The sequence below is a fragment of the Phalacrocorax aristotelis genome, chromosome 4 (genome assembly GCF_949628215.1).
Source record: "Phalacrocorax aristotelis chromosome 4, bGulAri2.1, whole genome shotgun sequence".
Lineage (NCBI taxonomy): Eukaryota > Metazoa > Chordata > Aves > Suliformes > Phalacrocoracidae > Phalacrocorax > Phalacrocorax aristotelis.
This window is the reverse complement of record NC_134279.1, coordinates 63,896,744-63,909,256: the sequence shown is the minus strand read 5'-3', so window position 1 is coordinate 63,909,256 and position 12,513 is coordinate 63,896,744. Positions and strand designations below refer to the sequence as shown.

General features: G+C 39.5%; 1 protein-coding gene across 2 annotated transcripts; it reads left to right on the top strand.

Annotated features, from left to right (window-relative positions):
* The first annotated feature begins 44 nt into the window (after positions 1-44).
* Positions 45-11,634, top strand: ZCCHC4 (zinc finger CCHC-type containing 4). Of its 2 annotated transcripts, XM_075091741.1 has the most exons (13): positions 45-188; positions 342-460; positions 1,802-1,884; positions 2,588-2,863; positions 3,382-3,462; positions 3,761-3,833; positions 5,487-5,637; positions 6,129-6,229; positions 7,438-7,559; positions 8,192-8,267; positions 8,780-8,831; positions 9,611-9,755; positions 11,402-11,634. In XM_075091741.1, the coding sequence occupies exons 1-13, from the start codon at positions 122-124 to the stop codon at positions 11,544-11,546; spliced, it is 1,491 nt and encodes a 496-aa protein (XP_074947842.1). In that variant the 5' UTR covers positions 45-121; the 3' UTR covers positions 11,547-11,634. The 2 variants fall into 2 exon arrangements, with proteins under 2 accessions (XP_074947842.1, XP_074947843.1); XM_075091742.1 differs by lacking the exon at positions 8,780-8,831.
* The last annotated feature ends 879 nt before the right edge of the window (positions 11,635-12,513 follow it).

Genomic DNA, 12,513 nt, shown 5'->3' with positions numbered 1-12,513 from the left:
TCACGCGTCCCATTTGAGTTTGCGTCGGCCACGTCACCGCATTACGTCGCATTTGTCGCCCTGGGCGGTGGGGCCGCCGCGCCGCTGGGGGGCGCCAGGGCTGCCGCGACGGGGCGGTGACATGGCGGCGGCCGCTGGCGGTCTGGCGCTGATCGGCCTAGTGCCCAGCGCGCCCAGCTGCCCGCACGGTGAGGCTGAGCCGGGCTGGGGCGCGGGGCGGCCGGGGGCGCTGGGGGGCCCGGCTGAGGCGGGCGCCCTTCCCGGCGGCGGGGTCGGCGCGTCCGCCGGCGCGCCCGCCGTGCTGCCGTGCTGCGCTGCGTACAATTGCGTTTGTCCTTTAGGTCCTGCTCTGCTGTTTGTAAAGACCAGCCAAGGAAAAGAGGAAGGAAGAAGATTTTATTCTTGTTCAGCTTGTAGGGATAGAAAAGACTGTAATTTTTTCCAGTGGGAAGATGAGAAGGTAAGAAAGAACTACTTAAGGCTATGGTAAATATTGGGGATTTTTTTTTTCTCTGTTTAACAGAAAATGGAAAAAAACCCGTATATTTTCTTCTGGAAAGCTGTAGCGATTGCTGTTTTGTAAACTTTGTCTAATAGTTTGTATTTAGCGGAGCACTTATTTCTGTCAGGAGAACGTGTTTCAATATAACGTTCAAGGAAGGCTCTGTACATTTTGAGAAAAACTGGCATTTGTTACTGTATTGCCAGAACACTTAAGAATTCAGGTTATGAAGTTTGCCAGTATTATGCAATGTTGAACAAAATAGGATAGTTCTGATCCCAAGATGTCCTCATCTTCCATGATTAAGACAGAGAAGATCTGGTGGATACAGCCAAACAGCGGGATATAGAATATAGCGAGATGGTGGGGATCTGCGTGATGCTCAGTAGTCTCAGAACATCTGCAGCGATTTCTCTTTGTCTGAAGAGCTCTGGTCAGAACATTGTAGGGTAACAAAATTGGGACTGATATGTGTTCACAGAGAGCTTGCGGCATATTTTGTCCGCTACATTTCGGTTTACTTTTTCTGCTTCTAAATGAGTGTCTTGCGTTGTGGTCATTGTCCTCAGCAGGTTGGCAGGCTGGAATTTAACCGGATGCTTAAGCATCTCATTGCTGTGCTGGTTATTACTGAAAAGCTGTATAGAGAGAAAATGAGGTGGTTGATCACTCAGTTGTGTGGATTTAAATGGTATTCCTAGTGAAATTTCATTTTGAATGTCACACGTATCATGGCATTTTTGTTCTATTGAATTTTACTGTCTTCCCCTTCAAAAAACCAGTTCCATGAGTTTTGCATGAATGTCTTGAAACTCTCTAACTGTGAAACCGTTAACATGTCTTTTGGGAACAAGACTCAGACTGTCGTGCTTTTAAAATGATACACGAAAGACATGGGCAACGTTTCCACTGTCATCAGTTGTGCAGTATCAGGTCATAGTTCTTTGGAGGGAATGCATCTGCTGGCATGCATAAATGGAAAGTATGCCTCTTTCTGTCTTGATCATGATCATGTTCTGAGCTTTCCCTGAGTATTACATGTGGTAGAAGAATGAAATGCTTCCTTTTTTTTCTTTTTTTGTAGTCTAAATTCACAATGAGACACTTGTGTTGTTATGCAGCATGCTTCTGTGCTGCAGTCATCCTTGTTCTTCCGGCACAACAATCCAAAGAATGTGATACTTTTTCTATGGAGAGTAGCTAAAGTATGACACCTCTTTTTGTTCAGTACTGAGATTTAGTCTACCATGCAGAGTGATATCTGTTCATTTTGTAACTTTATATACATAAATTTTACAGGTGTCAGAAACTAGGCTTGCAGCACGTGAAGTATATAATAGAAGTCATCAGCCACCTTTTACACACAGACAGAATGTGGAAAGGTATTGTTATGTATATTTTCAGTAAAAATCAAGTAACGCAAGGTTAGGTAGTCTGAATGTAGAGGTAATATTTCAGTGTTCTTTAAAATATGAAAACAGCTAGAGGGATTTGGAAAAACAAGAACTGGTTGACTGCAATGGGGAAATAGCATGAAGCATCTAATTAGAGCATGGTATTTTCAACCCAGGAACTACTTGGGGTTTGCGGGTTTTGGATTTTATTTGGTATGTATAGTTCTTCTTATATTAGTGCTCATAATGTGCTAACAACAGGTCAGTAGCAGTTAAAAAAATTGTGACTTTAGTGTGCAAAAGTAACAGGCTTAACATTGTGAAAAGAAACAAAAGTAATACAGTAAAATAATCTCCGAGTTTTGTGTATAAACACACAAGACATTTGCTGGTAGTTGATATAGAGTCTGCATCCTGTAATCCAGGTATTTTATGAGGACTCTCAATGTATTCGGCCAGGGTGTTACATGCTTGCTTTCAGGGGAGACTTTTTCAAAGTGTCCTTTGAATATTTTTTCATTAATACTACTTCATTCACGTGTGGATAGTGGGGTTTTGCAAGAGCAGCTTAAACTACATTACCTGTTTACATTGAACTCATAGAAAATATGAAACCCCTTCAGAGCTCCCTTTCTTATCTTTCATAGAGGCTTTTTCAAAGTTTGTTTCCTATTGTCTCTTGTATTTAAAGGTACAAGAATTTTGTTCTGTTGCCATTACCAAAGAGGAGGTTTTGCCAGGAATGCCAGCAATTGCTGTTGCCAGCTGAATGGGAAAAGCACTGGGATCACCAGTTCCTGTGTGATATCTCCAATGCCCAGTTAAGAAGTCCCAGTCAACTTCTGTATCCGCTGGAGAATAAAAAAACAAATGCACAGTATTTATTTGCAGACAGAAGTTGCCAGTTCCTACTGGATCTTATTATTGATTTAGGATTCAGGCGAGTGCTCTCTGTTGGAACACCCAGGTACGTCAGTGAGAATTGTTAGACTTTCCAATAATACTTATGTCCAAAACTGTGCAGCTTACTAGTAGTTAAATAATCAAGGATTCTCCCATAATAAGAGCTTCATTGTGCTTTAATTGGTTGGGATTGTCCAAGCATCTAGTGAGATCTTGCTTTGAGCTGGTAAGGTACAGGAGAAGGCTATAGCTGCGCTGCAAGTAACACACACACGTACGCACACATATACACTTTAAATGTCCTGCTTTGCTTCTTGCAGAAGTGGCAATGAGTTCATTTGCTTATGTTTGGTGTTTTTTTCTTCTTGGTTATCCAGTAGGCTCCACTGACTTTTCGTCTTTTAAGACTAACCTATTTTTCTAACTCTGAATATTAGCCAAATGGAATCATCTGAATTCAGATTACTCCATTTTCTCTGTTTGGTTTTAGGTTTAGTAAAGTACCAGGCATTCTTGTCTTGCAAGATAATTTCTGAAGCCAATGATTATGTGTTAAATTTCTTTGCTCCAATTATACTTCAGGCTTCATGAAATGATCCAGTCAAAAGCATCACAAGAAGAAGATCTCAGAGTTAGAAGCCTTCTGCTAGATATTGATTTCAGGTAGGTTTTATCTGGCTGAAGAGCATGTACAACAATTTGTGTTCTTACTACTTGAAAAGATAAATTGGTTGTTGTTTTCCCTTTCCTGTCTCTGCATCTCTGTTCCTGCACACGTACGCAGATGACATCCAGTTTGTGAGAAAAGTAATTATACATAATAATTCCCAGTATTGGTATGTGCTGTCAGTAATCAGAACCCAAAGATGATGTTTTTCTTAAGGCCTTGTTTTCACTGTAAATGCCCCTTAGGGCAGGCAAGAAGTTGTTTATATATTGTATATTCAAACTTATTTTGCAGGTATTCACAGTTTTACACAGAAGATGAATTCTGCCACTACAACATGTTTAATCATTATTTTTTTGGGGGAGAGGTAAGGCCAAGTATTTCTTGAGTGTTCTGTAAATAAGTACGTGTTGTTGATGCAGAATTTTGCAAGAAAGTCATAGCTAGTCTAGCAGAAAACAACTGTCATGAGATAAAAATGGTCAACAGTAGTGGAAGAATAACAGTGCCTCTGTTATGTGGGAGAACAGTGAAATCAAAGAATAACGGTGCCTCTGTTAGTGGGAGTAAGTATTTCCCACTTGATTCCAAGATAAAGTTACCTATTAAATTTATGCTACCTAATGTTACTTACACACCTGAGCTGCTGCCTTTAGTAAAATGACAACTTGGCGTGAGCTGTCACCTTATATAAGTATTCATTAGCCCTGTTCCTGTGTTGCTGCAAGAGAATCAATTGTTTTATTCCCAGCCTTTACAAGCCCAACAGATGCCATGGGACTTGCTCCCTGGTACTTGAGGTGGGAGGGAAAAGGAGCTTTTCCTGCTTTATTCCAGACAAGCAAGGTCAAAAGGTTAAACTTGTCATAAAATGAGGTTGAATTAGTGGCATGCTTAAAAAAATGCTGAACTTTTTCTTATTTAAATGTCATATTAAGAACTTAATTTTGAGTACATTAGGAAACCTACATGTGCACTAGGATGTTTAGTTTAGTTTTGTACAGAGAATCACAGTGTAATTCAATTCCAAACATTAATTTCAAACATTTATCCTAGTAGTATACTCATTCACTGATCGCTCTTCCCTTGATGTTATTAGTAAGCCACCAGTGATTTGCATAAACATAATACCTTTCACACTGTGTAGATAATTTTCAGATTTTTTCCATTCTGAAGCCTAACTTTGAGTGGGATCTTGAAAATAAAAGGAATCATCTAGAATGAAATAGGAGGCTGGTCTGAAAGCCTCACCTTTGAATTTGTTTATCCATTACTGTATTGAAATTTTGCATTTTTCAATTAGAACAGAACACTGTTCATCTGCGTTATAAACACTGTAGTGTTCTTTTCACAGTGTGAAGAGGTGACACCTGTAATGTCACTATGTTGCAGTGTATTCAGGGACTGAATGGCAGCACTTTTGAATGCATACTAGTGTTTAAAACCTATTTTTTTGAATGAAATAGAATCTAAGTAGTAGACGAGAGAACCCTGCAAGATGGCAATGAATACATACTTTTTACATTTGCTTTAAAAATAAAGTCCAGGTTGGATCACTAAAATTTGAACGCGATACATTTTTATAACCAGTATGGGTTGAATCAGTTTTCACTGGACTGAATTTTTTCCCCCTTACTTTGATAATGCTTTACAGGATAAAACTAAAGGTAAAGGGTATGCATAAAATGTATTCAAGCCTGAGCTCTGTTTTCTTGCTGTGAATAACATCTTTTTTCCAAGTTAACTTTAGTACCTTTGGGAAGAAAACTATCTTAGGAATTTTGAACTGCATCTGCCTTTGATACGTTATCTCTAACTGCACAGAGCACTTTTTTCAGTGCTTCAAATCTAGTTGTTGGGTTTTAAAAAATGCTATGCAAGAGGAAATTCGCCTCCACAAGAAGAAATAGCTTCCATCTTCAAAGTTGAAACTTCTAATATAATAATTTTATTGCCAAATACAATTATTTTTACAGTTCTTGAATCTGTATTTCTGGAAATTAACCTCTGTTTCTTACAGGCTGCACGTGAAACTTGTAGGAAATTCTTGTGTCAAGAGAATGGTGAAAGAGTCATCATGGTAACTGATCCCCCATTTGGAGGTTTAGTGGAAGCACTGGCTTCTAGTTTTAAAAAACTGATGGCAATGTGGAAGGAGACAGGAAGAGAAGGTAGGTAACAGCCAGCTAGGTGGGTTGAGCTGTAACATCACTGTAACAAAAGGTACCTGTTTTAAAGTGTGTGATTCTTGCTACTCGGGTGAATGTGATCACACGTTATAATTTCTAAAGATTAACTACCATGTATCTAATATACTCTCCTGATACTTTCTGTTTAATAATACCCAGTTCTCTAAGTCTCTTAAATTTTTTTACAAATTGTTCAAAAATCTACTTTGCAATTAAAATGGACTTTGAAGGTAGAGAAGAATAAGCTATCAAACCAGTACCATTTCTTACCAATGCAGGCAGGTGACAAGAGTTGTTAGTTAGGAGCTTACAGCTCTGCATATATGAAATATACCAAAACTTTCTGTCACCTAAAGGAACTAGTTCTTACGCCCAGCACGACATACATACACATTTTTATGTATTCACTGCAAATTTTTCATGCTTCATGTACCATGTTCTTCTTTAATGTACCTCTGTCTTTTCATTACTAGGTAATACCAGCCAAGAGATGCCCATGTTCTGGATATTTCCATACTACTTTGAGTCTCGTATTCTGGAATTTTTCCCAAGCTTCAGTATGATGGATTACCAGGTATAACTGAACCCAGTGACTCTGATAAATTTCAGTTGTGTGCAATGTGAACAGGAATATGAATGAAAGCAGGTAGAATGGTAGCAGTTGTCTGCCTTCTTGAACTTGAATTTTGACTGTGTTGGAGGCACTGCAAACCCTGGGGTCTCATCATGTGAAGCCCAGATTCTGTATTTGTATTAGTCATACCTTTGATAACTTTGTCATGCTCCTACAGTTCAGTGCGTCCCTTTAACTCATCTGTCATCTGTCCATTAACTCATTTCTTCTGCAAGGTTTTCGGTGTGACAAAATTTGCACTAATTTCGACAGATGCATATTGGAGAGGTGAGAGGTAACTTGAAGAAGAGTGTTTTGTTCTTCCCAGATGCTGAAGTGTCAGTAGTTTGGTGGGTAATGCCTAGTCCTGGTCAGGAAGGAAAAAAAAAAAAAAAAGGTCTTTCATATCCAAAACTGCTGGGACCAGAGTAGAATTACAACGATGGAAATTTTTGGAATTATGTAGTAAATGAATTTGTCAGTGTCAAAGCAATAATCTGGCATCAGCTTCTCCAATATTGTATCCATCAGTGACTTTTAAGAGGTCAGTCATCGGTATTCACGATCTTGAAGTTTTATTTTCTCCTGTAACAACTCTGCATAAAGTTTGACGTGAGTGTTCTGGACAACATATTTGTATCTTGTAGAATGCAAATTTGTTGAAGAAAATTGGAAACTCATGCTAGGCTCGTGTTCAGAGATGAGAATTTTTGTGACAAGCCTCTGCAGGCAGTGCTGAAAAAAAGCAGTGCAGGTTGGATTTGCAGCCTTGTAATTGTTCTGAGATAGGTTAAGATGCCTGTCAACTCTTGTACTGCCAGATAGACCGAAGAGTATAGTACTAGTTTTTTAATGGGTTGCTGTTTTATAGAACAAACAACTTCAATGTTTTCTCAGACATCCTGTCCAAAAGAGCAGAAAGTGGTAAGAAAAAATAGGATTATTGTAGTGTTGGGAACTTAATTTCCTGAGTCTAGCGTGATATTATGCTTGCACAAATTTAAGAATAAATGAGAGAAAATACTTGCAGTGGAATTTGTAATCTAATTTGGGATTAGTGTCTTTTATATAAAAATGAAAATTTCATAAGGCCCATAATAAATATGTAACTAGTTCCGCCTGTACATAGCATTCAGTTTAAGACTCTTTCTGTGGTTTTCTTTCTCTAGGTAGACTATGATAACCATGCACTTTACAAACATGGCAAGACAGGTCGTAGGCAGTCCCCTGTCCGTATCTTCACGAACCTCACCCCAAGTGTGATTGTACTTCCCGTAGAAGAGGGTTATAGGTAAGATGTATTAACGATCAAGTGACTGAAAGAGTGTGTTTGCTTTTCATTACAGCATAAAGTCTCTAAAGGAGTTGGGGATGGTGCTGTTCAGTATTGTCATGCCTAACTTTTGGATGCCAAGCTCTCTAAGAGAACATTTCTCTGTCTCATTCTAAGGTCACATGTTCCATAAGCGATGATTAGGAGGGCTGGGCACCTACAAAGGGGTTTACATTTTCCAGTGTGGAATGATGAGATTCCTCGGCTAGTCCATAGGAAATGTTGTGTACGCCTACAAGAGGCAGAGATTTACAGCTATCCTTTATAATCAGCTTGGTTGAGACAGTAGTTAATCAAACGGACAGTAAGAGAATCACCAAGGACAAAGGAATGGGTTGAGTTTGGTTTACTGCTGATAGTGTTGCTAGTTTGAATTCAAGCACCTGAATTTTACTATTTGGAGGTACTGTGTCTAAATGATTATGAGGCTCTGGGCCTAAGTGGTGATGTTATGTATCAAAAGCATCATCTTTAATTTAGCAAAGTGATTTTGCAATCCTTATATTTATTGTTGAGCTTGTATAAAATTAATTTCTATTTCTTCATGAGCATATAGTGGACCAGTACATTTATAGGGTTTTTTTTTCCAGATTTTGCGCTCTATGTCAGCGTTACGTTAGTTCTGGTAACCAGCACTGTGAGATATGCGATTCATGTACATCAAAAGTAAGTATTTTGACTTCTTTCTGGGTGGCAGGTTTAGCAGTAGCCAAATAATAACTTCTGTAATATTTGCTCTAGTAAAAACCTACTCTGATACTGATTTCCTTGGGAAACCCCAAACAGTTCAGTTTTGTAGACTTCTTAACTTCACAGGACATCATACATAACCCACTGGGAATTATTTTCTCTTTCCCCAATTCCTTCGTGCTGGAAAGAGGACAGGAGAAGTTTACTCCTCGCCAGTTACACCACACCTTATTCATCAGTGATCTGTTGACACATACGTTTCTTCATATGTTTTGGAAGTTGTAGAACTTGCTAACTTCAAAATGCAGCCATTTTGCTGTGGTTGTCACAGGTTCTCAGGACTGTTGTTTTTAAGTTACACTCCCCTTCTACAGAGGACCTGTTTCTGTAAATCATGGGCACCGTACATCAGTAGTTCAGTTTTAAGATAAAATCAGTGGGTTTTTTTTAAAGGGCAAACAAACAATGCATTTATTCATCTTTTGTAGGATGGTAGACGGTGGAAGCATTGTGTTCTTTGCAAAAAATGTGTAAAACCCTGTAAGTACAGAAAATACTTTTCTAAATAAAAGTACACTTACTGTATAAGCTATAGTCCAAAGCAACTGAGATGACAAGCCAGAAGAGAAAATATTCTGTAAAATAAAATGTAATCGTTCAGAAGATGTAAAGGAAAAAATCTCAATTTCACACTAGTTGCCATTAGATAACTTGGCTATATTTGCACTCTGTGGAAATGTGATAAATTCTTGTCAAGGCATACTAAATCCCAGTTATATTTGTTACGGGAAAACTTAAATATTTTGATATGTCATAGAAGAGTTTCCTGATTTTGTAAACATTTTCATTAGAATTTTATAAACAAATAGGCAATTACTAAAATGTTTGAGAGGGCATGATCCAGTTACGTTTCGTACACAAATGCAGTTGTATTTATAGCTGTGTTTAAATAGCTGAAGCACTTGTTGCTACCAATACCAGTACAGAAATCACAATTTCTAAGTCCCTTTCAACATCTGGACTATTTTTCATGCTGAGATCACATACAGGGTAATAGTTGTAATATTTCAGTTACAAAAATTTTTCAAATTATTTACAAAATATTTCAGTTATATTAAAATAGTTACACAGTGTATCTAATGAAAAAGTCCCTGGCTACCTTACGAAATGTGGTAAGGGACCAGAAACTGACTACATCCACCTCTGTAAAACTAAAACAAAATTAAAGACCTGGGAATATAACCTACATTTAAAGCTTAGTTTCAAAATGATCATTCTAAACCTTTTCAAGATAATAAATCATGTTACTTCTTTTGCAGCTTGGTTTCACTGTAACAATTGCAACTGCTGCGCTCTTGAAAACCACACTTGTGAGAAGACTGATGCTGGCTGTTTTGTCTGTGGCAACGCAGGTCACAAACGCAGTACCTGCCCCAGTCTCTCCCACATCAGAACAGCTTGCCAGTGAGTGTGATATTGCATCGATATAACAAAAGATAGCAGTCAGATGAGATTAGATCTTTTTTCATTGAAATTATTTAGGAGATAATTTTTGGCTTTGGGTGCTGCCGTCAGCTTTCACCATTGCCCGCTTGCTGTACTGCTGGGGAGTACGTACTGAAGGAGGATGTGGAAAAAAAAACAAGTTGCCTTCCTCTGGCTCCCAATTCCTTAACTCTGGCGTTTCTCTCAAAACTGATTTATATGGATGCAAAACTTGGTGAACGGTGCATGGGATAGCTCTGTCAAGAAGATTCAAAATTAAAGTAATGAAACACTTTTATCCCCTTCGGATTCCTCATGAAAGAGCAGTGAAAACAGTCACTGCACTGTTTTTTATTGCTTCCTGTCTCTTTTGCTTGGTTATGGCATCTTTTCCCATCTGGATATTTCAGGTGCGCACTCTAGTAGTGTCTAAACCTCCACCATGTAAGACCATATTAAACAGGGGCACATTAAGCTCTTTTATTCTGCCATGATTGTGCTTCAGCAAGCACATACTTGTATGTATCGAGACCAAAAAAATAGTGTCGGGCGGTGTTCAGGTGGAACTAACAGGAAGAGGGGAGGGGATTTGCTAAGAGGTGATCCAGCGGTTGGCTCAGTCTTTCCAGTTTGGGATAGTTGGCCCATGCTCTTCTGACTTCCTCTCCGGAGCGTATGGGTTTGTGATTCTTGACTTGAACAGATGTAACAGTGGGAATGCAAGTTTTCCCTCCCAAAAGGTGTACCTCTGTTGCATAGTGAGATTCAGGTAGTCAGCCTCTTGGATCAGCATCAGGAGAGTCACCAGGGGCCTGCTGGATGGTAGAGGGCTGCAGGTGTATTGCTTCGGTCCGGCTAGGACATTAATCTGAGTTTTGCGTATGGAGTATTAGAGCTAAAATGTAGCAATATTTCATTTTACATTTCTCATTTAAAAATTTCCTCTCCTCATGTTTTTTGTTGATTGGGTTTTTTTGTGCTTAGAAATGTAAAAAGGGTACCAAAATAAATTCACAAAACCTCATCTGTTTCTTTTGCCAAGTATATATTACGCTGGAATGGTTTAGTCCTTTCAGGTCATCGGTTATTTCTTCTGCTGATGTATTACAGAAGATAACTTCGGTTTCTTCTAATAAAAAAATCTGTATGTTTTATTTGTTAAAATTATTCAGTATTTCATGGTATGAAATACTTCCTTTGTCAGCGACAGAAAACAATTCACTTGCTAGGTATATTTGGGTCCTGTATTATTTGCAGGAGAAAAACTTTTGTGTACTTTCTTCTAAATGTATTATATATTTTAATGCATTATATATTGAGCATGAAAGTCTGTATGTGCTTTTTAAAATATGTGGTCAGTTGCGTTTCTTAAGTTTTCTACATCCGTTTAGAAGAAAGTGCTGAATAAGTGCATAAATTAAAAATAAATTATGGCAATAAAGTGGACAAACAGATTTAGGAAGATTAAACGTCATAACATTGTAAGGTGGAATGTTCCTTGTACTTTTTATGACAGTACTTCTGAGTTTGTATACTTACATGGACAGATTATTTAAAATACCAGCAAATGTCGAAGTACATTCTCTATTCTGTTCCAGTCTGTATCTTCATTTTCTGCTTTACAGAGCTGACAAGAAGCAAAGGCAGAAAACTCCGAAGAGGTTAAAGATGGGGATCTCTAAAAGATCAGCTATGAAGCATGCCATACCCTTCAGGGAGAAAGTGAAGAAGAAGAAAAAAAAAGATGTGACTTTGCTTTCTGATACATAGTTATTCATTTTTTTTACAGCCAGCCTTTGATTCCATTTTCTAGAAATGTTAATATTAACATCCAAAATAAAACCTGATTGAATTAAAAGTGACGGTTCTTTAATTTTACATCATTACTGGCACAAAAAAAAAAAGCACAAAGTAATCCACACACTTCTGTCTAATGTAACAAGTTGATGTGTTTAAGATTAGCTATTCGTCTGGTTTAAGGGGAGCCTGAGGTCAGGGAGGAGCACTGCTGAGGGGTGAGGCATTGGTGGGTGCTGTGGTTTTGTGGTAGGTATTGGGGGTTCTGGGCAGGGAAGTGAGGTTAGGTGATGGGAAAGCACAAATTCTGAGGAGCAGCAGCTCTGCTAGGTCCAGTCCTCTCACTGTATGGGTTTGGGGATTTTTATTTTTAAAATTTTTTCTCCAAATGGAAAAAAGCCTAAGAACAAAAACTTAAACGTACTTCAGAACCTTAGTAAGTGGAAAGGGTGACCTTGTAAGCATATTTAAATTTATTTTTAATCTACTTTCGCCAGCTGAATTTTAAAAAAGTCATTAGTTTTAATAGTTAGGGTGGGCACCGCTGACAGAGGTGGGTTATACTGTAAATATGGGAACTGAACGTTGGCGCGTAAGCACAGGGTGAAGGTTTCTTGCTGCAGCAGGAGGGGTGCTTGCGGCCGCGCTGTGCCCCAGCCTCAGCCCCATCCTTGCTCACACCGAGGTTGGAGCGGCACCGCTGGCCGTGCGCCTGCAGCTTTTGCCTTGCACCGCGGGCAGGCGGGGCCGGGCCTTCCCCCGCCACCGCGCCAGCCACCCCAGCCAGGACCGGGACCCCGCCAGGGGCCCCGCCGCCGCCCCTCCCCGAGGCACCCAGGGCCGCCGGCAGCTCTCTCAGCCCCGGGCCCCGGGCCGAGGCGCGGCCGGCAGCGGCGGCCCCGCTCCCCGCAAGGCCCCGCTGGGCGCCGCGGCGGGAAGC